The 24406-nt window shown below is 37.2% G+C and overlaps 1 protein-coding gene across 6 annotated transcripts in view; it reads left to right on the top strand.

Moving 5' to 3' along the window:
- EXOC6B (exocyst complex component 6B) overlaps positions 1–24406 on the top strand; it is a 713117-nt gene that overhangs the window by 101577 nt on the left and 587134 nt on the right. For 4 of the 6 annotated variants that reach the window (XM_049856497.1, XM_049856495.1, XM_049856493.1 and 1 more), the window contains exons 2-5: positions 17446–17611; positions 21995–22042; positions 23651–23762; positions 23874–23919. In XM_049856497.1, coding sequence (XP_049712454.1) covers positions 17446–17611; positions 21995–22042; positions 23651–23762; positions 23874–23919 — 372 coding nt within the window. The remainder of the gene's footprint in view (positions 1–17445; positions 17612–21994; positions 22043–23650; positions 23763–23873; positions 23920–24406) is intronic. The other 2 variants (XM_049856496.1, XM_049856494.1) reach the window with 1 other exon arrangement.

Consider the following 24406-nt stretch of genomic DNA (forward strand, 5'->3'; position numbering starts at 1 on the left):
ACATACCTCAGAACTGTTTACAGAATTACGAGCAGGTATAAATGGACTTAGTGCTCTCACATGATTTCTGGTGGGATTTCTTTACATATTCCTATGATAACCATTTAGTAGGCCACTGAATTCAGATCAAAATAAAGTAATAAAACATTGCTAAATAACAGGATATTTAACATTGCCGTTTGTTCAGCTCTCCATGACTGTACCTTACAGTCATGGTATGGTATGTAGTGATGTTTATCATTATGGTACAGGTTTCTTGGGTACTTTTGTGTTCTACCAAATACATCTTTAACAGACTCCACAACCGTATCTTCTTAAAATAATGATAAAAATAAACAGACTTTGCCAACAAAGTTCTTTTCTCCTTTGAGAGTTAACCTGTAGTTTGGAGTATATAACTATGATTTTTGGTAGCTATCCGACTTTCCATTGTTGCGGCCTGATTGTCTATGGTTTAATCATCAATAGTTAAGAAGGAAGGCAAAAAATGGCTCAAGGCTGCACAGTAACATAAAGAATTTCCACCTGGAAGCAATTTTTTTTTTTCCTAAAAGCCCTTAGGAATTGCCGTCACCCTCCCCCTTCCACTGGCAACAAGGGCCAGAAACACCAGATCCCTTCAGAGGCAGGTCTTGTTGCAGTTTAATCATCTTCCTTCTCCTAGCTTCCAGAGAGGGTTAGAGGAGAACTAGGGAAATCACCAAATTATTCCCAGACACTACTCTCCTCCTACAGTAGATTTCCTTGAACCTTGCAAGTTCCTTCTTTTCTTCCTCTGATTTTTTTTCTTTTTCTGTTTAGTATTTTTGCTGAAGTACAAAGCAGTACTAAAACTTGAATTTACTTTTCAGTAAGAATGTTTATTATCAACTCTAGTGGTTGTCTTTGGGGGCAGTTTAAATGTTGAAATATTTTTGAGCATTGCTTTAGGCCCTTTGTTACATCATAATGCCTCCTTTGTGGATACAGGTGTTGTTCCAGGTGTAAACCCTCAAGGAATTCATGGTTCTGTAAGGGGGATAGGCATATAAATAAATCATTGCAGTATAGAGTGTTCAGTGTAGTACGCTTTCAAAGATATGAACAAGTAAACATTTCAAAGCAAAAGATACCAGTTCTGCTTTCTACCAGTTAATGTCATTAGTGGTGGTGCCCATTCATTTTTTTTAGGTCTATGAGGCACTGGGTTTATTATCTTAATGTAACTTCAGGTTAATATTAAGTGTTCGTTCAAGAACTTTAAAGGAAAACATGATACTACTACTTTTGAAATTTACTTCAAACCACTTATATGTTCAAGGCCCATTCAAATTTGTATGTTGTCGAAGTGAGGACCAGGTGGTTATTAAGGAATGCCACTTATCCTGTATCTTTATCCTATACTATCATTGCTTATCAAGGATGAAATTTGGTACTTCAACAGATTTTGTTTCTTCACTTAAAAAAAATAGGCTTTTAAATATACTGCTTAAAAAACTAGACTGTTACATGTTATAACAGATTTTATTATAGACAATATTGACCCCTCTTGGGAAAAGATACCTAATACTAGCATATCAGTAAGTAGGAGAAAAGTAACCATTTTGAATCTTCGAAGAATGGAGTCACAATTCTGTTTGGTGTAAATGCCTCTGGAGAGTGCACACTTAAACTACTCATAATCTCTTTGGTTTTATGAACAGTTTATTTAGTTCTACCTTTTTGGTAAGGAGGGGAGATTCTATATCAGATTATAGTACACTAAGGAGGGAGGTTTTATAGAAGGGTTAAGTGTTGAGCTGCATCTTGAAGAATGAGTAGGAATTTGCCAGATAAAGTGACATTAAGGAGATTTCAGGCAGAGAGAAGAGCATGATACACTCATGGGACTTCAATTAGACTTGTAGAGTGAATGTGGGGGAGTCTTATCTGTTATGCTAGATACTTTGTACTTGGTCCTGAGGCAGGACTTAATCCTTAAGGTATGTGTGTGTGCACGCGCACGCGTGTCTCAGTTTCATGATCAAGGTCTCATTTAAAAAGATTACTGTGAAAGAAGTATTGAAGATAGATTGTTAGGAAGATAACAGGCAGGGCGTGAATATAGTTGTTAAGAAGAGATAATGATGGCATGAGCCAAGGAAGAAGCAGGGGAAGATATGGAGGAAGAGATGCATAGAAGAAATATTATGGAAATAGAATTGGTAGGTCTTGGTGATTGATTAGTTGTAAGAAGAAGGTGAGGTGGAGTGAGTAGTCAGGGTTAACATTCATATTTCTCATTTATATAATTGGGTGGTTGGTGATATCTTTAATTGAGAAGGGAAGAATAGGTTTGGGGAGAGAGCTGATAAACTCAATTTTTGGCATGTAGAGTTTGAAATGTCTTTGAGGAAGAATGGTATGATAAAGTTTAGTGGTTTAGGTGGTGGGTATTGGGGTTTGTAGGACTTTATAGAGATATGCCTTGATGTTATTGATTTGAGAATTAAATGGATTGTGAAAGCTGAGGTATGGATGAAATCTCCTAGGGAGTAGATAAAGAGTGAGAAGAGATGAAGGCCGAGCAGGTTTTGAGGGCCAGAGACTGAGGAGATTGCTAATGAGGAGAACCAAGAAGGCATGTAATGGAAGCCCTGGGAGTAGATATTCAAGAAAGAGGGAACCGTTAGCAATAGCACATACCAAAAAAAAAAAAAAAAAAGAGTAAATGATGAAGTGAAAAGTGAATATTTGATTTGACAATTAGGCTTTTATTGACCTTTAGCAAGAACAGGCTCATTGGGGTCATACAGGTATGAAATAGGTTGCACTGGGTTCACGAGGAATTGCGTATACAGTGCTCTTCTAAGACTCTTAACTGTGAAAGGAGAGAGGGAGGCAAGGAGAGAGAGAGAGAGACAGGGACAGACAGGTATTACCAGAAGGAAATCTATCAGAGCAAAGATTTTAATTTAGTGCCTTTTTTTTTTTTTTAAAAAAAAATAGTGGGGCATATTATTTTCTTAAGAGAGGGATGTATTAAGAGAATGAAGTCAACAGAGACAGAGCATTTGAAAGTACAGAAACAAACAAACAAAAGCTTCAGCGAAGCAACATTTCCGTAGTGGAGGAGAAATGAGATTTTTAGAGCATAGTAATCCTTAAACTGGGTGATATACTTTATTGAGTTAGGAAGGAAAAAGTATAAGGATGTAGATATAGGCAACTTGCATATTGGAGTGCATAAAGTTAAGATTCCTGCCTAGCACCCTAATTTTCCTCTGTGAAGTAGGTGGCGAAGTCATTTGTTGTGAAAGCAAGTTGCAGGATTGAAGTTGGGATCTTAGAATAGTGACAGTCTGGAATAGGTGCTGTAGGTAAAGGAAGAATGAGCTGATAAAGGACACATCAAATATTTGAGTGGTGCTAAAGACTCGACACACTGGATGAGCTCCATGTGTTTGTATCATTAGCTCCTTTGGAGCAAAGTTCTACGTGATTACTGTAGTTGAGCTATGAAGAGAAAGAATAAATAGGCAGCCAGTTCTAAAAGTTGATAAATATAATTGAACAGAGAGGAGTGCTGTTCTGTTGAGGATTACTTTTGTTAAACTCATAGGTCTGTCTTTCATTTTGAGAATTTTAATTTCCTTGTGTTATGTGTTCTTTAAGTGCCCTAGTCATGGGCTATTTTGCCCATAGAATCCTTCAAAATTGCAACTCGAGGCTTTAATTTTTTCTTCAGTTCTTTCAGTTTGAAGTGCTGAGTATGTTCTTCTCTTCTGGTTTCTGACGTCAGGCCTTTGCACATTCATTATAATACTTTATCTTCTTGAACTGCCCTTTGAAATCTTCTCTTCAGCTCTTTTGCTTCATTTCTTGCATTTACTTTAGCAGCTCTATGTTCAAGAGCAAGTTTCAGAGTGTCTTCTGACATCCATTTTGGTCTTTTCTTTCTTTCCTGTCTTCTTAACGACCTTTTGTATTCTTCATGAATGAAGTCCTTGATATCATCCCACAACTCGTTTGGTGTTTGGTCATTAGTGTTTCAGTGCGTCAAATCTGTTCTTGAGATGGTCTCTAAATTCAAGTGGGATTTACACAAGGTTGTACTTTGGCTCTCATGGGCTTGTTTTTAATTTTCTTCAGCTTCAGTGGGAACTTGCATATGAGCAACTGATGGTCTGTTCTGCAGCTGGCCCCTGGCCTCGTTCTGACTGGTGATATTGAACTTTTCCATCGTCTCTTTCCACAGATGTAGTCTATTTGATTCCTGTGTTTTCCATCCAGTGAGGTCCACGTTGTATAGTTGCCATTTATGTTGTTGGAAAAAGATATTTGCAATGAGTAAGCTGTTGGCCTTACAGAATTCTATTATGTGATTTCCGGTGTTGTTTCTATCACCAAGGCCGTATTTGCCAACCACCGATCGTTCTTTGTTTCCAACTTTCTCATTTGAATCACCAGTGATTGTCAGTGCATCTTGATTGCGTGTTTGATCAATTTCAGACTGTAGAGGTTGGTAAAGATCTTCATTTTCCTCTTCTTTGACACTAGTGGTTGATGTGTAAATTTGAATAATAGCTGTATTAACTGGTCTTCCTTGTAGGTGCATGGATATTATGCTATTACTGACAGCATTGTGCTTCAGGATAGACTTGAAATGTTCTTTTTGGCGATGAATGCAATGCCATTCCTCTTCAATTTGTCATTCCCGGCATAGTACATGATATGATTGTCTGATTCAAAATGGTCAATACGAGTCCATTTTGGCTCACTAATGATCTTTATGAGTTCCATTTCTTTTTTGATGACTTCTAATTTCCCTACATTCATGCTTCATACATTCCATGATCTGATTATTAATGGACATTTGTAGCTGTTTCTTATTTTGAAAAGTGCCACATCAACAAATAAAGATTCTGAAAGGTTCACTCCATCCATGTTGTTAAGGTGGACTCTACTTAGAGGAGGCAGTCTTTGCCAGTTCTGTTTTGAATGCCTTCTAACCTGAGGGGCTCATTTTCTGGCACTATATCAGACAGTGTTCTACTGCTATTCGTAAGGTTTTCATGGTCAGTTTTTTCAAAAGTAAACATTCAGACATCTCAGGAGGTAGCCTGTGATAAAGAACTAGTGGCTCTGAATGAAGAAGCCCAAGGTACACTAAAGGCATTGGCCTAAAACGAGGCTCCAGGAACTGACAGAATACCAACTGAGATGTTTCAGCAAACAGATGCAGCACCGGAGGTGCTGATTCATCTGTGCCAAGAAAGTTGGAAGTCAGTTACCTGGCCAACCAACTGAAAGATATCCATTTTTGTCCACATGCCAAAGAACGGTGATCCAAAGAATGCGGAAATTATCGAACAATATCATTAATATCACATGCAAGTAAAATTTTGCTGAAGGTAATTCAAAAGATTGAAGTTGTCAAGGATTTCATTTTACTTGGATCCACAGTCAACACCCATGGAAGCAGCAGTCAAGAAATCAAACAGTGTATCGCATTGGGCAAATCTGCTGGAAAAGACTTCTTTAAAGTGTTGAAAAGCAAAGATATCACCTTGAAGACTAAGGCGTGGTGACCCAAGCCATGGTGCTTTCAGTCGCCTCCCATGCATGTGAGAGCTGGATGGTAAATAAGAAGAACGAAGGTGAATTGACGTCTTTGAATTGTGGTGTTGGAGAAGAATATTGAATATACCATCAGCTGCCAAAAGAAGGAACAAATCTGTCATGGAAGAAGTACAACCAGAATGTTCCTTAGAAGCAAGGCTGGTGAGACTATGTCTCACATACTTTGGATGTGTTGTCAGGAGGAATCAGTCCCTGGAGAAGGACATCATGCTTGGTAAAGTAAAGGGTCAGTGAAAAAAAGGAAGACCCTCAAAGAGATGGATTGACATAGTGGCTGCAACAGTGGGCTTAAGCATAACAATGGTTGTGAGCATGGTGCAGGACGGGGCAATTTTTGTTCTGTTATACATAGGGTTGTTGTGAGTTGGAACCGACTTGACCGCACCTAGCAACAACAGTTTGTCTATTTTTTGATAGTTTTTTTGGTAATTTTCTCTTATATTTCTTTAAACATATTTAAAAAAAAAAAAAAGCTCATTGCTATTTAGTTGGTTCCAACTCATGGCGATCCCCAGTGTGTTACGGAGTAGAACTGCTCCGTAGGGTTTTCTTGGCTGTAATCTTTATGGAAGCAGTTTGCCAGGCTTTTCTTCTGCAGAGCTGCTGTGTGGGTTCGAACCACCCACCTGTAGTTAGCACCTGATTGCAAACTGCTTGTGCCACCCTTTTATACATGTTTATTTTTAGTTTATATGTGTCCATTTTTAAGTTTTTTTCAAGTCTGATTCTGCCATTTGTTTCTTCTGATTCTTTCTTGCTTTATACGTTTTGTTTCCTTGTGTGTTTTATGGTTTTTGATATTTAAGTTCCAGTTCAAAGGAATGTTATCTGTGAGAATTTTTAGGTCTGTGGGCTCAAGTGTATTCCTCCAGAGAGATTTGCCTTTGCCTTTGGGGCCACTAACAGGAAGATTGGGACTACTTTTAAAATAAATTCCCAATTTGAGATTTCTCCGACTACACGGTTAACATGAATAGTGTGAATAGTCTATAAGAAGGCCAGCTGTGGTTTCAGTTTAATCAGGGGACATTTTTCTCCTGCCCCACCCAGAGCCAAGTTCTAGATAGGCAGGTTTCCTTGCTATTTCCCTCTATAAGGAAGAGTTTTTCTACTTTATCCTTCACTTAGGAAACCTTGGTGGTGTAGTGCTTAAGTGCTATAGCTGCTAACCAAGAGGTCGGCAGTTCAAATCCACCAGGCGCTCCTTGGAAACTCTGTGGGGCAGTTCTACTCTGTCCTATAGGGTCGCTATGAGTCAGAATCGACTTGAGGGCAGTGGGTTAAGGAAGAGTTTTTCTACTTTATCTTTCACTTAAGGATGTAGCCCTTAGGTATCTTCACTTTATTTGTTTGAAGGGCTTTGATTTGACTCTCCACCTTGTGTGGGCCCTAGGCTTTGCCCCTTTGTGGCTATAGAATAGAAGCATTAGGTTATAGGGGATTGGTAGAGTCTAGATTCCTGGTCCTGTTTTGTTTTAGTCTTTGGAGATTTTTCTTATTTTCTGCTTAGACATGAACCAAAAGATTTAGAAATTTAATCCAACATTTTTAGGAATTTGGTAGTAGAAAGTTTTTCAGGGTATATCCTGTCTTCCATATTGTGGAAAATAGGATTTCATCCTGTTTTTGTACTTTGCTTTCTCTCTTTTTAGAATGGAAACTATTCTGATACTTTTCATCCATCCACCTCCAGGGTCTTCATTATTTATGGACTTAAAGAGCTTTAAATTGTGGTTGCATTGGGCCATGGGCATCAGTAAACAACCACTGAAAGTTGGAAACCCTGGTGGCATAGTGCTTAAGAACTATGGCTGTGAACCAAAAAAAAAAGGCCAGCAGTTCAGATCCATCAGGTGTTCCTCGGAAACCCCATGGGGCAGTTCTGTTCTGTCTTTTAGAGTCCCAATGAGCCGGTATGGACTCAATGGCAACGGGTAAAGTTTTTAATAGAGTAGAAATTAGACCAACAGTTGAATGTGATCTTTCTGAGAAGGTTAGAAAAACATGTGAGTGTGTGCAATATATATATATCACATATATTTTTGGTTATCATTCACTGCCATTGAGCCAGCTGACTAACGGTGAGCCCATGTACAACAGAATGAAATGTTGCCTGGTCCTGTGCCATCTTCGTGATCGTTGGTAATTGGATAATGTTCTGTTGTGATCCTTAGGTTTTTTTTTTTTTTTTTAACTCGTCTATGTCTCTCTACAATTGATCAATCCATAGGGTTTTCCGAAGTAGATTGCCAGGCCTTTCTTCCTCGTCTGTCTTAGTCTGGAAGCTCCACTGAAACCTACCCACTGTGGGTGACCCTGCTGGTCTTTGAAATACCAGTGGCGTAGCTTACAGTGTCACAGCAACATACAAGCCACCACAGTTTTACAAACTGATAAGCAGGCTGTAGATATAAAAAAAAACACCGTTGCCGTCAAGTCGATTCTGACTCATAGTGACTCTAAAGCGGTATTTATATATGTACGTGTGTGTACTATATATATTATATACATATATATATATACATATCTACAAATGAGGTCACTTATATTTATTTTAGTTTGATTCAGTGATTCTGGGAAATTTGGTTGGTCTATAATTTAAACCCATTTTGAATCCTCATTCATAAGTAGGCTAGGACTAGTCACTGAAGTGTTTCTACTGCCCGTCCCCATTGGTTTGTTTTTCTGTATTTGTAGCTTTATGATCTCTGTCGTTGGGATCATAATAATAGTTTAAATTATAGATACCAAAGTTTTTCAGTGATTGATATGCCATCTCTTTTAATATTTACATATCTTTACAGAGTAATTATTTAATTAAATACTTAATATCTTTGTAAAGGATCTTGAAAGTTTTATCAACATACCCTAGATTTAGACTCATTATGGTGGTAGTCGATACTAAATGAGCTGGTAATTTCATTTAGCTCCAATGTTACATGTTTAAGTGTTAAACTTGACACTTTGAATTCCATGCAATGAACTGGAGCTAATTTACTAGTGTGAGTTATAACCCTGTATATGCCACGGCTGCTAACTAAAAGGTTAGCAGTTTGAATCCACCAGCTGCTTCTTGGAAACTCTATGGAGCAGTTCTACTCTGTCCTATAGGGTTGCTGTGAGTTGGAATTGACTTGACAGCAGTGGGTTTGGTTTTTTGGTTTTATATATACTGTAGCCATCAAGGTGATTCCATATATTACTACTTTGTATATATTACTGTATATATTACTACTCTGCTTTTAGCATTTTCCTAGGTTAGATCAATGAGCGGCACCAGGATGTAGAAGGACGCATTTACTTTTTATCTTATAATTGGCAGTAACATCCATGACTCAACTTTTGACTGTCAGATTTGGTGACCACCATAGACAGCTGCAGTGGAAAATAAATCCTTTTTCATTTTATACAAATTGATACAGAGGTCAAACAAACATACTCTGTTGTGCCTTTGTGTCTTCAGTTCACTAATGGCAATTAATTGTCCCAACACTGTGGCGTTGTCATGGAGGTAGTTATGGCAGGCTCTATCTTCTTAATTAGGAATGCCCTTACTTTCATTAGTTTATTTCTTAATAGTCCATTGTTGATTCGACTGATGCTTTGTGACAAGTTCCCCTTCCCTACTTTTCCTGTGTTATTTACCCGAAACCAGGTTTTTCATAGGCCCTTTGGCTAGGTGCCAGCTGAAAGTGCTCCACCCTGTTTTTATCCCTCTGAGAACAGTCATCATGGAAGGGTTGTGTTCCCTTTCTGCCTTTAGGGAGATGTCCATCACGCCATTCTTTTGGTTGCATGGGTTATCTCGGTGAAGATAGTTGGGTACCTTGGTATCTACAAGGGTGGAAAAAGGTTTGAATACTTTTAATGCCCTGTGGCAGTATAAAAACCTTTGTGTATATATTCTTCCTCTCAGATTCACTGACTAGCATATGCTTCCCCTGTCAGTGATTATGATATACAGCACACTGCTCTCACCCTTATGTGCCTAGATTATCCATATTACCATACTCAGGTCTGAATTAAGTTGATAGACAAAATGAAGGGAGAGAAGGGACTTTAAACTCCTTTTGACCTCCTGGAGTTTCTCTTTCAACATCATGCTGAAATCTGTTTTTCCATTTTATTTTTAACTTTTGGAGTAAACAAAAATACTAATGATGCTTTTATGGAGCTTAATGAGAAGAAAATGTCTGAGGACTAAAACCATGACAGAAGTTAAAAAACATATCTATGAAAAACAAAAGGCCAGAATAAACTTTGTAATTTTTTCTTGGATTAATCAAAAATAAAAAGCAAAATGTTGAGTTCTTTGTGCCCTGAAGTTTACTTTGGTTCTGAAACATCTTCTGCCTTTGAAACAATCTGAAATCTAAATCATTCTCCTTCCCTCCTTCTCTTCTCAGTCTTCAGCATAAATGGAGGCTCTTGCCTGTGCCAGTCACTGTGCTAGAAGCTAGAGATAAAAGGGGCATGATACAGTCTCTACCCACAAGGAGATTAATGCTCTAGTACGGGGAAATTGACAAGTGAACAATCAGAATATAGCTTAATAAATTCCGTGATGGTGATAACCACAAAGGGGGAGCACATAACACGTCTATGTGATTAGGGAATGTTTCCCATAAGAAGTGAAGTCCAAACTGAGATCTTAAGGATGAGTGGGAGTTTTTCTTCACTAAAATGGAAGAAAAGGGGGAAAGGCAATTGAGGTCAACGGAATAGGATTCCTTAGAATTGTATATACTTCAAGTTGCTGTTGTTTGTTTCTTTGATTTGCCTGCTACCTTTGAAGACTGAACAATGTTGTATCATTTAGGATAATTTCCTTTGCAACTAACAGAAAATATCCAGCTAAAAATGGTGTAAAGAATAGGAAATTTATTAGCTCACATAACAAGAAGTCTGGAATAGGGCTGCTTCAAGATGTTAGTGCATCAAGGATCCAGATGTTTTCCATCTTCCCTTTTGCCTTTCTCAGATAATTGGCAATATCTCTCCTCATCTCAGGATGGTTGCTGCATCCCCAAGTATCATATTTTCACAGAATGATGTCCGAAGTAGGAGAAGCAAGTTTTTTTTTTCTTTTCTTTTTCCCCTGCATCCATCAGGAAAGAAAACCTTTTCTTGGAGTTTTACTGCTGAACTTCCTTTACTTCTCATTGGCAAGAGCTGTATCACATGCTCTTATGTTAACTAGTCACTGACGAGAGGAATGAAATTACCATCATTGGTAAACTAGTATTTACCCCCATGGAATGGGATATCAAACCAACCAAACTCCTTGCTGTCGAGTTGATTCTGACTCATAGCGACCCTGTAGGACAGAGTAGGACTGTCCCATAGGGTTTCAAAGGCTGTAATTTTTATAGAAGCAGACTGCCACATCTTTCTCCTGAGGAACGGCTGGTAGGTTTGAACCTCTGACTTTTTGGTTAGCAGCCAAGCGCTTAACCAGTGCGTCACCAGGACTCCTTCTAGCATGAGATGTTCTTAGGTGCCATCGAGTCGGTTTCCACTCATAGTGGCCTTATAGGTCAGAGTAGAACTGCCTCATAGGGTTTCCGAGAGGCGGCTGGTAGATTTGAACTCCCAACCTGAGCTCTTCACCACTATGCCACCAGGGCTCCACAAAAGATCAGTTGGTAGGAGCCATACTGTCTGGGTTCAAACCACAGCTTTCCCAGCTTTGTAACTGCCCCATAGGGTTTCCAAGGAGCAGTTGGTGGATTCAAACTGCCAACTTTTTGGTTAGCAGCCATAGCTCTTAACCACTGCGCTGCCACAGCTCCTCTTGAATGGGATAAAAAAAAAAAAAAAACAACAAACCCAGTGCCGTCGAGTCAACTCCAAATCATAGCGACCCTATAGGACAGAGTAGAACTGCCCCATAGAGTTTCCAAGGAGCGCCTGGTGGGTTCGAACTGCTGACCCTTTGGTTAGCAGCTGTAGCACTTAACCACTATACCACCAGGGTTTCCTGGAATGGGATAGGAAGGTGAAATACCAGAACAAATTGGGACTCTTCCAATAGGAAGAAGAATAGAATAGCTGTTGTGTAGACACAGTTAATAGGCAGCTGATTCATCTTCATCTGAGTAGAAGTTTGTCTTTTTTTCCTTTTTAAGCCACCTAGCTTTGTATTGGGCTTCATACTGCATTTGTGTTTTCTAATTGTGTTTTCTTTGGGAGTCAGGCCCAGCTGTACTAGTAACAAGCAGTGTAATTTTGATTAAGGCATTTAACTTTTATTTGGCCCCAGTTTCCTCAAGTGTGCAATGAGAGCTTTGTAGACTATCTCTAGGACTTCTTCAACTCTAAAGTTTTAGGGGTCCATGTGACTTGCTTTTCTTTCTAAGATGGACTGATACACTAAAGAGGACACTTCTAGCTGTGTGAACTTGGCAAATTATTTCATCTTCCTGGGTTTTAGGTTTAGAAAATGGGGATAATGTCTCAATTTATAAGGTGGATATATTTAAATGAGATAATATGTGCTCATAACATTATTATTATTTTTCTTTTCTAACAAACATTTGCACTGATGTAGGTTATAAGCAAGTGACGTAACTCTGTAGTGGTTTAGAACAGAGGAACTATAAATATTTGTTAAATAGAATTCCTCAAGTGCCTTTTTATGAGGTAAAATTGCTCTCTTACTGTGCACGTGAAATCTAGGTGGGAGAGGGATATAGTACCATTATGATGTTTATAAGTATACATTGCATATAGACACTAGGGATAAAACCTTTTACTTTTTTGCTGAAACCTGTGACTTATTTGGGGACTTTTGGGAGTCAGACTTCACAAGACAGCATTGGCAGAACTGAGTCAAAATTTAGGCTATAAAAAGGTATTACTTTTCAAGTATTCTTTTTATGTTTTATTGGGAATTAGAATATCCTTGTGATTATAAAAAATCATTAAACTAGTGGTACAGAATACTTTATAGATTTGTTGTTGTTAGGTACTGTCGAGTTTGTTTTGACCCATATTGAGTCTGTGCACAGCATATGGCTTAGTTCTCAAGATCCTGCTTTCACATTGTTGTTATGTGCTGTCGAATTGATTCAGACTCATAGCGACCCTATATGACAGAGTAGAACTGCCCCATTACTTTCATATTAGAAATGAAAATTTAAACATTAGTGTATAAATAAATAAAATATTTTACTTAATAACTAGCTGTAAGTCTTTGGCCACCAGGTGTTATATTTTATCATATAGTTTTTAGATTTTTAATCAGTCCTTGAGCACATCAAGCGTACGTTTCAAGGAATGTTTGAAATGAACCATCACTAGGTGGCAGTCTTTCTCTAGTTATGTCATTTGCTGGGTGTGACGAGGTGGGGAGAAGGAGCTACACTTGGCTGAAGTACAGCGCTGACTACCAATATTAAGTTAATGTTAGTAGGTTTATTATTACCTTTCCAGAATTTACGACTTGTTTATTTTTGTTTTTAGCACGTATATAAACTGCTGGTCAATGTGTTGGTTAGCACTGAGTAAGGCTAAGATTTGCTTGAAATGCTGATTCAAGGTGAATTATTAGGTAGTGAACAATCTACAATTGCCTTTTCCTATGGTGGACAATTTGAAACAAAATCTTTAAATCAGTATTTTTTAACTTCTTGGATAACCAGGTAGAAACTGTGGGTCTTTTCCCCATAAAAATACATGTATATGCAACTTCTCAGACATGCAAAATCCACAGAAAATCTAGGGAATCATGGATTTCCTGAAGCTTATCCGTGGAAAACAAGTTTGTAGGATACAGATTAACAACACTTATTTTAAATACGTGGGTTTTATATTTTTTTCTTTTTTATTCTCAAGATATTTGAGATCCACTGTTAATCAACGTTATTATAATAAAAGAGAATATTAGAGTCATAATAGTGCTAAGGAGGTAGAAAATTTATTTGCTTGTTTTGAACTACCTATTTACACTACTTTGAAAATGTATGATCATTACGTTATTGACTGAACTTGAAAGTGGAGGTGAATTGTAAAAAACTTTTTTTCAGAGCTCAGCTAGTACTTTAGAGAATATTCCTGTAATTGATTGCTCCCTATTTTCTAAATGTGAAAGCTGAGGCAGAAGGAAATTAACTGGGTTGGCCAAAGACTGATAGCTAGGTACAGTGTTGAGACCAAGGTCACATAGGCAGCTAAAACCTACATTTATTTTCTTTGATTTCTTTTTTTTTAATTGGGTGTTCAGGGAACTGGGGAGGCGTTAATATAAGTTCTGAATTTTTTGATCCTGGAATTTTCTTCTCCGGAATGTTGTCTTTTGCAATGTTAATGCAGATCTTTGGAGGGAAACACTGAAAAGTTTTACCTAGTAGAAGGAACTAGACTTCAATCATGATGAAACTGAATCTAAAATGGAGAGATTGTCTAACTGTGCATAGCATTAGAAAAAAAAATTATTTTTTATTATTAGTTTATGGCATTTCGATTTATTCGTTTTCTGTGGTTCTTCCCATTTTCCAAGTGGAAAGGGATTATGGGTGTCTTTATATGGAAACTTTTCCTTTTCTCTGAAAGGGGAAAAGTTAAGCTTATTTGAGATGTCAGTGGTAGATTCTGTTTTGTATAGTCCAAACAGCTTCTTCCTGCAAGTGGTTATTCTACAGTTGTGTCTTAAAAGCCAAAGCAGAAATTGTTTATAATTTATTTAAAGATCTCTCCCCTTTATTTCAAGGGAGGGAGAATGAATCTGGATTGCTCTGCTTTTTCAGAAGTAAGTGTTCAGAATTTTTACTGGAAGCCAACCTTGTATGTGTATTGTCTATTGTTACTGCTGAGGTCTGGGCAGTGAAGCTGACCTGCTGAGGAGAGTGTACTTTCTGATCCGCAGGATTAGGGTAGTGATCTGGTGCCCACAAATGATGACAGAACCAGAAAATGCTGGTATTTTTTAATGGTGAACAAATGTCATAGATCAAAGAAGTCTTAGAGATAATGTTAATCAGTCAGTCATTCAGTCATCAAATGTTTATTCACTGCCCACTACCTGCCTAGCACTGTTCTAGAAATACAGTTCTTGGCCTTGAGCTTAGAATCTAGTTGGGATGAGTTGGGGTAGAAGAGATAGATGACAAACTATGAATGATGAGAAGGAAAAGGCTGTTCGAAGATGTAGGTGATCAGCTTTACTATAATTAGAACAGCAGAAACAACATTCTTGAGACATAGAGAAAGTTAAAAAAAAAAAAAAAGAGAAGAGCTGGTCTGGGCTGAACCATGGGGCTGGGGTTGGAGGAGTAGAGAGAAGAGAGAAATGAAGTTAGATAATGAGAGGCTAAATTATGTAGGGCCTTATAAACCATGGTTAGGGTTTAAGATTTTATTTCTTTTGTAAAGGGAAGTCATTGGAGATATTTAAACAGAATGATAACATCTGAATTATTGCTTTAAAAAGATAATTTTAACTGCTTTGTGAACAGTGTGCCTGCACTGTGGTGGAGGTGGGGGAGATGGGGAGTGCAAGAACAGAGACTGTTAGGAGGCTGTTGCATTGGCCTAATCTAGAGAGAATATAGGTTTAGACTAGAGTTTTGGTGGAAATGGTGCGATATGGTCAGTTTCAAGATTGAGTTTTGGAGTTTGAGTTTTCAGGATTTGTTAATAGATTGGATAGGGTATATGAGGGAAAGAGATGGATTAGGAGTGATTCCTAGATTTTTGGCCTGGATGCCTGGGTAGTGCCATTTACTCTGCTAGGGCAGGTGGGTGGTGGAAAGATTTGAGGGGAGGAACAGGTTTGGAAATGGAGATAAGTTGGTGATAAAGAATTTTTTAAATTTTGTTTTGCTGTGTTAAATTTGAGATGGCTTTTTTAAAAACCCATTTGAAGTTGTCAAATAATAGCTGATACTTGAGTTTAGCGCTCAGGAAGTGCTAGCTCGGAATTATAGATTAGGAAACCTTTAGTATATGGATGGTATTTTAAGGCCATGGGATTAGATGACATTGCTTGGTGAGAGAGCATAGACCGAGAAGAGATGAGGTTTTAGGAACATTTGGAAAGGTAGTAGAGGAGAAGGAGCCCAGAAAGGAGATTGAGAAAGACTGTTGGCAAAAGGGTGAAAACGAGGTTAGTGTGGTAACATTGAAGTCAGAGAAGAGCATGTTTCAAATGCTGCTATTAGGTGAAGTAAGATGAATACCAATTGTCTTAGTCATCTAGTGCTGTTATAATGGAAATACCACAAGTGGATGGCTTTAACAAAGAGAAATTTATTCTCTCACAGTCGTTAGGCTATAAGTCCAAATTCAGGGCATCAGCTCCAGGGGTAGGCTTTCTGTCTGTTGGCTCTGGAGGAAGGTTCTTGTCATCTGTCCTCCTCTGGTGGAGGAGCTTCTCAGGTGCAGGGATCCTGGGTCCAAAGGATGCAGTCTGCTCCTGCGCTGCTTTCTTGGTGGTATAAGGTCCCCCTGTCTCTCTGCTTGATTCTCTTTTTCTATGTCTCAAAAAAGATTGGTTTAACACACTATCTAATCTTATAAATCTCATCAATATAACTGCCGCTAATCCATCTCATTAACATCATAGTGATAGGATTTACAATACACAGGGAAATCACATCAGATGACAAAATGATGGACAATTATACAATACTGGGAATCATGACCTAGCCAAATAGACATATATTTTTTGGGGACACAATTCAATCCAAGACACCAACTATTGAAAGGTGAGGAAGTGGAAAGGAAGGAGAGCAGAGAAATGAGACTGATAGCTAGAGGAATGTATAGTTAAGGGCAGGTTTGTAAAAGCCATGTTTATATGCCCATGAGAACGATCTAGTAGAGGGAGATCCATCTATATGATACAGAAGAGGGATAAGAGGGAATAACTGAAGGAGTAAAATAAAGTTCTTGAGACAGCAAGGAGGATTGACTGTAGGTCAGAGCTGGAATACTTCTTCCATGGTTACATGAGGGTTGACAAGAGTAGGAGTTACAGATGGTTGGTTGGTTGATTTTAGTGGTAGGAAGGGGAGAGATTTCTCTGCTTTTTTTTTTTTTTTCTGTGATGTAGTCAGGTCAGCAGTTGACAGTGAGGGGGTGGACTTTTTTTTTTTCTTCTTTAATTTTTATTGTGCTTTAAGTGAAAATTTACAAATCAAGTCAGCCTCTTACACAAAAACTTATATACACCCTTGCTACATACTCCCAATTGCTCTCCCCCTAATGAGACAGCCCACTCCCTCCCTCCACTCTCTTTTTTCATGTCCATTTCGCCAGCTTCTAACTGAGGGGGTGGACTTTTGGGGAGAGGAGAAAGTAAGGTTCCTACACATAGTTATTTTGGATAATACAAAGTGATTTTTTGGAGTGGGGGGCAAATTGTAGTAGTATTATCTAGCAGTATTGGGTGCCCAATTTAGATTTGAGTTATACTTTTAAACTGAGTTTAGCCAGTAGAGGTCTGTGATTTTTTTCAGCAGTGCTCATCTTCTTGGGTATAAAAAAAAAAAAAAATTTTTTTTTTTTTATTTGGCATAATTGGATAGTGGGGTTTCTTAGACTAGTTTAATTGAGAAACAAAGGTGGGAGGGAGTTGTGATTCAGTCCTTTCATTTTATGGTAAGAATTTTGTGATGCATACTATCAAACACTCAAACATTTTTGAATGAATGAGAAAGTACAATTTTGGATTTTCCTAAAAATACTCATCTAGCATTGGGGAAAATGTTAATGCAATTGAATTACTTTGTGATTTGTGTGCCTTAAATATCTAATTTCCAAAGAAATATTTTTCTTGGTTTGTAATTCTGTTTCTCCTTCTTAGAATTCAATCTGGTGTAATCTTCATGCCTTTTTTAAAAGGTCTGTCTACGATGGTGAGGAACACGGACGATTCATGGAGAAGCTTGAAACTCGCATCCGTAACCATGACCGAGAAATTGAGAAAATGTGCAACTTTCATTACCAGGGCTTTGTGGACTCTATAACTGAACTACTGAAAGTGCGAGGAGAAGCCCAGAAACTCAAAGTAAGGAGACTCGAAGATTTGTTTCGCTGATCCATGCCGGGATTCTGACTAGCATACATTGCAAGTTATATATTAGTAATAAACAGTTTTGTACAGTAAGTAAGGAATTTCTACAGAAACATAGATAATTGAGATTATAGCCTCTTAGCTAAAAAGAATACCCTTTTAAGTTGAAGTTTGACATAACTACAAATGAATAAGCACTGGTGATCAGTACCACTTTCCTTTGAGCAGAAATTCCGTTGACTCCTTATGCCGTCTGTTTCCTTGCTGGATAAAAGCCATCACTGGAGAATGCCAGAATGCCAGGGCGTTGCTGTAGAAGTCGTGCAGCATGCCACCTAAGCCAAGGAGGAAAAATCAGTGGTAGTTGTGGAGGGTCTTTTATCACAGCATGAAGGTTCTTTCTTGATATGACAGACTCAAATTGAGGAAGGAGGCTAAAAAAAAGCTAGCCGTGTTGGTCTGGTCCCTGGCATAGCAAATTTACCAGACTTACACAACTGACTTGGCTTATTGATCTCAAATCTAGCCACTTTGCTGAATTTTTCTGTAAATTCCAATAATTTGTTGATTGTTGTGTTTCTTATGTAAACACTCATATGATTTATAAATAATAGCAGTTTTATTTCCTCCTTTCCAGTCCTTTTGCTTCTAATTTCATGTCTGACTGGAATTTAATTAAAATCCCAAAAGGATTTTCCCTGGGCATGGGGTGAACTTGAGAGTGAATATAAAACTATAAGAATACATTGGTAAGAAAAGCAAAGGAACAGTTTTGAGGGGAGATGTTAAATTCTAAAGCTACAGTAATGTAAAAAAACCCATTTGGCTGGGAAACCTGACCTGAATGGACATGAAGGCGTCAGACTTTTTAGTTTATTTTATTTAATGTGAAGTTTTGTGGTTTGCTACAGAAATATTAATGTGTTTGATTATGGAGTGCTGTCCCAGACCCATTGAGGAGTATTATATGATATATAATATGTGCCATATTATTTTTATAAAATCTCCAAAATTCTGAAATCTAAAACACATTAGGTTCCAAGGTTTCAAACAAGGATTTATGAACCTATACAACAAATATCCAACCATCTTAAAAAATACAATATTGCATGCACAATTAAATCTCTTTTGTCCCCTACTCAGTTGTTTCCTCCACCCTCTCCTCCAGAGGTAACAGCTGTTTTGATTTGTTGTTAATAATCTTTAATGCTTCACTATTTTAATTTAAATTAAGTTAGAACTTTTCCTTATTCAGAATTAAGTCCAGATGAGCTAGAGAGTTAAATGTAAAAAATAATACCATAAAGAAATAGTAAAAAGTATAGATGAATATTTACATGATTTTGGGAGTGGGGAGTACATTGCTAAACCATTTTGAAACCAGAAAGAAAAAATTGATAGATGTGACAACATTAAAGTGAAAGAAACTTTTTTACATGCACATTAAAAACTAAAAGGCAAATCATGAAAAGTAGTTACATGTACGAATGACAAAGCATTGATTTTCTTAATATCTAAAGTCCTTACAGATTAATAGGAAAATTATGAATACTCTAATAGAAAACTGAGAAATATACATTAATATGTAATTTATGTAAGGAAGAAATACAAGGTAGCTCAATAATTTAGAAATAATTAAAACAATGCAAAATCAAACAGTGGTGATAATAGAATGGCAAAGATGAAAAAAAAATAATATTTAAGATTGTCGATGACACAGAAGTGGGCAAACCTGGTTGTAGTCTAGATTGTTACGACCTTTGCAGAGAAGAATTTGTTAATATATATCAATATCAGTACTTAAAACCTCACATAGTTTTAAGATTAATTTTAAGGCTGTAGTTGTGCGTTCGCCCCTGCTGGGCAGTGGTTACAGCAATTGACTGCTAATTGAAAGGTCCGCTGTTCAACACCACCAGCGGCTCTATGGGAGGAAGAAGTGGCAGTCTGCTTCCATAGAGATTTACAGCCTCGGAAACCCTATGGGTTGCTGCTATGACTCGGAATTGACTCGATGACAGTGGGTTTAGGTTTTGGAGGTGTGTGTTCAAGGATGTTCATGTAACATTTTTTATTATACGTAAAGCTTAAAAGTGATCCTAAAAATAATTTAGTAGAGGATTAATAAAATATGGTACATCCACTGGAAAAATATATACAATATATTGTACAAATCTGTTCCATTTTTATTCACATTGCTTGAAAGCATTTTCTCATGTTGAGTTGAATTGTATTTTCTAGTAACATCCATTTATTGGTTTGAATAATAAGCTCCATTTGGGTGGTAACCTTCTCATAGCTCTTCAGATATTTGAAGGACAGCTGTCATTACAGTATCCAAAAAAAAAAAAAAAAAAATTTTTTTTTTTTTTTATAGTATCCAGGTATAGTGTATAGTGTCCCCAAATTAGTATTTTTCCCTCTCTGGTTAAAAATACTTTCAACTCTGTCTCCTGTGGTATAGTTTCAAGTCCCTCTTCAACCGTATTCATATGTAACAGCTTGTCAATGGCATTCTTAAAACATGGCATCTGAATGTAATTATCACAGTGTGGTCTTTTACAGCTTTACTATCTTACTTTTTCTAGACCAGGAATCATCAAACTACCTCTCACAGGGCAATTCCAGCTTGCCATCTGTCCTTGTAAATAAGATTGTATCAGAACACAGCCTTGCCCATTTGTTTGCATGTTGGTCTGTGGTTGCCTTCCTCAACAACAACAAAGTTGGGTAGTTGTGACAGAGACTGGCCTGCAAAGCCTGTCTGATCTTTTGGAGAAAAATTTTGCTGACTCCTGGTTTAGACAGTGTCTCTGTTAATGTTGCCTTAGGTAAGCATTTTTGGCAGCTATATCACAATTTGTATATGAGTTCGTAGTCCAATAAAACTGCCAAGTCTTTCACATGTGATGCTTTCTTAATTATTAATTAATAAAGAAGGAATTCGAGGGTTTCTTGCGTTTCTTTTTGATACTTTATAAAGCTTCTTGGAGGATGTAGGATTTCATGTTGTCTTTGAGAGAGATACATGTGGTAGTCTGCTCTGAAAATGATAGTCTAGGTATAGTGTGGAAACCCTAGGGGTGTAGTGTTTAAGACCTATAGCTACAAACCAGAGGGTCAGCAGTTGAAATCCACTAGGTGTTCCTTGGAAATATGGGGCAGTTCTACCCTGTCCTGAAGGGTCACTATGAGTTGGAATCGACCCAGTGGCAATGGGCTTGGTTTTTGGTTTTTTAGGTATAGTGTATAGTTTAGGGTGTGCTTTCAAAAAAACTAGTCCCTTGACATGTTCCTCAATAAAAGGATGTTATGATTAAATAAGTTTGGAAATCACTGTGTACGATATCCCCTTTCTTGTGCATTCATAGTGTGTGTGGAATATTAAAAGCTTCCAGAAGTATCGAATGAAGTAACCTGGTTAGTGCTGTTTCCCATACGTATCTGACTGGAGAAATGTCTGTGTGCACGTGGGCCTGCACTGCCCCTGTGAACACGTGCAGTTGCTAGTAACATTTCTTGGTGTTCTAAGTGACAATAATAGGAAATGCTGGGTTAGGGGAGTGCCTTAAAAGTATAACGAGTGGCAGTTATTAAAATGGAAGGGTAGAAGGTGTTTATTAAAAAAATTTCTAGAAGTTAGTATTGCTCGCGTATTGTAATGTCTGAGATAGTGAGGAAATTACTATTTCATATACTCAATATTTTTTACATCATTTGAGATTTCAAAAGTAGATGTCAATTCCTTTAAATTATAAAGTCTAGATCATGTAAAGGCTTTTTCACATATTTTCCTTCATATCTGATGGAGAAATGAAGTTGGCAAAATGGGAATGTGGAAGCTATTCAGAATTAATGTTCTAAAAAGAATGAAAATAAAAATTTTCTAAAATTAGAATTCTAATAGAATATTAGAAAAACAAATAGGGAAAATTTGACCTGAGTTAAAAGTTCAATTAATACCCAACTTTTCCAGAAATACATTGGTGAAGTGGGGGATATCTGTGATAAAATTTGTTCCTTCTAGATATTGTAGAGATGGTAAGTTTCTTTGGTTATTTTGTGTATTTTTTTCTCTCCTTTTCCTTCTCTCCGAAGTTAAAAGTGCAATTTTTAGTCATTATAGTATCTTAGTTTGCAGTGTTCCAAACCAAATATACCTTTTAGTAAATTTTCAAAAGGTCGTGTAAATCCCCAGTAGAAAAGTTGATGTAATTTAAGCTAAGAGAATACCACTGGGCTAATATGTGATGAAATACTGAAATTCAATCTAAAAATGCCTGTCCTCATTCTTGCATATTAAATTAAATCTTCATCTTATTAAACTATTGTCTAAATGATTGTTTTTTATGAGTTTAAATTGTGTTCTCTCCACAGAATCAAGTGACGGATACTAATAGAAAACTACAACATGAGGGAAAGGAAGTAAGGCCAGTTTACCTTTTGAAAAACTTTTCTGTTTCATGTCATTCTCTTTTGATGATTCTCTAAGTTTTTTTTTAGTGTTTTGTAAGACTGTCAGCAGTTGTTGGAGGGATTTAGACATTGCTGTGCTTCCAAATGTGTATCTGAATTAAGTGAACATAGATGCTAGAAAGCCTATTGAGAGAGGATGCAGCCTTCCTTGTCTGTGTTTTTAAGTCACCTGACCCAAAAACCCAGTCATAAGATGGCCAGTGCTGTTTCCTCTGCCTGGAATGTTCTTCCTTCAATGTCCACCTACTTCAGATCTTTGCTCAAATGTTACCTTCTTAATGAGCCCTTTCCTGACCACCTCTGCATTCCTTTGTACCCTTTCCTGCTTTATTTTTCTCTCTTGTGCCTATCATGCTCTGATATTGTGGACTTTTACTTATATATTTGTTCTTTTTCCCTTCTCCCTCTATTAGATAATTTCTCCATGAGGTCCACGAGGTCAGGAATTTGTGTTTGTGTAATTCGTTGCTGCATCCCCTCTCTCTGAATAGTGATTAGCACAAAGTGGATGCTAAATAAATGCTTGTTTTTGAAAAAATGAATAATTGATTCCATTTAAAGCTTCACAGTTTACAGGATTATTTTACATTCTTTTTATCACTTGATCCTCACGGCAGACCTATGATAAAGTCAGAGCAGTTATTATTATTTTATTGATCAGGAAATTAAATGGATAATTTGCTAAAGTTTACATAGTTAGTGATTGTCAAGACTGGGACTGACACCCAAGTTTTCTGATTTGTAGTTGATTACTGTTCTTGGTATCATGTTTTTCTTTATCACCTAATACTTATTTAAGTATTAATTCTAATTATCATTAAGATTAGTTTTTGATTGTTTTATCAGTGACTAAATCGGGACCATTCTTCTTTGTTCTTTTCTTCATGGTACCTAAGCAGATAACATTTTTAGGTATGGGTATGGGATGAATGCTGCAAGAGACTACAGTGTATAGATTATTACATTTTTAAAGTTTGCCTCACATATTCTAAATTATGCAGAGAGTACAATTTTTTCTAGTTATATTGTAGGATAACTTCAGATGGAAGCCTTTAAAACAGGGAAGAAAAGTCAGTTACTCTTTACTAAACTGCAACTCTTAGAAAAGCCACAACTTTTAAGTGTGTGGTTTATTTGTTAAAATAGAGATTTAGTTGGAGATCATTTTCAAGACTCACTTGAAGCTGTGTAGGAAGGACTGTTTTCCTCCAGGAGTCTAGCACTGACGAAAGAGATACCGAATCTTAGAAGACTGATGAATCCATAAATCATGAAGAGCCTGAGTAGAGTTTGGAGAAAATATGCAAATTTTTTGCCTTTGTTCTGGATAGTCCCCGTATTTTAGGATTTCATTTTTGCCTAGCCGATCTTAGTATAGTATGTATCTTGGGGAGAAAGTGGGGAACTGCAGGAATGTTTTACTGGTTGGGAAAGGCAGTTCCTTAGTCTCCTTGGCAGGTCTTACTATGAAACTGTCTGGGATTTTCTGATGAATTGAACACAGAATGGAAAAATGTGACTGAAAGCTTTTTATTTATAGCTATTGACATAATTCAGTTTTTTTTCCCTCTTGCCAAGCTGGTAATAGCAATGGAAGAGCTGAAGCAGTGTCGTCTACAACAGAGAAATATTTCTGCCACTGTTGATAAATTAATGCTGTGTCTTCCAGGTGAGGAACTGGAAGTGGAGTAGGACTCTTGATGCAATTCCTTAACTTTAATTATTCTTTCACTTTCTCTAAGTAATGCTTGTGTGCTCTTTTTTTCCCCTCTCTTTCAAGTTCTGGAGATGTACAGCAAGCTGAGGGACCAGATGAAAACTAAAAGGTAAGATTTTTTTTTTATTGGACAGTTGTTGTTATCTAAAATTTCTGATAGAATTTTTTAAAGTCCATCTTTAGCGTAACCTTTCAAAAACTAAATTTCCATAACATCTTCTCCAGTTATTTGTATATTTATTTATTCATCCTTGGATTTACAGGTACTAGTGGTATGCTAATGTATTCTGTTTAATAAAAACCATTGTTTATAGTTTTGAGTTTTAGAAGATTCAATCTTTTAGGGAAAAGCATGTAACTGTTTTAATAATAGTTGCTTTGAGAAATATGCTTTTGTTTAGTATTATAGTTGGAAATACAGTTACTGGTTCTGATGCAGAGGTAAGATTCAAGATTTAAGTTCAGAGGATTCCTTTCCTCTGTGCTGTTTTCGTCTCGTCTTATTCCAGAAGAAACTGTACAGTTACTCTTTGGCTTTTCTTCCTAAACTAAAGTTAGTGTCCCTACCCCCTCTGCCCTGGGGCACCCTGCAGTAG

This window comes from Elephas maximus, chromosome 17 (assembly GCF_024166365.1).
Source record: "Elephas maximus indicus isolate mEleMax1 chromosome 17, mEleMax1 primary haplotype, whole genome shotgun sequence".
Classification (NCBI taxonomy): Eukaryota; Metazoa; Chordata; class Mammalia; order Proboscidea; family Elephantidae; genus Elephas; species Elephas maximus.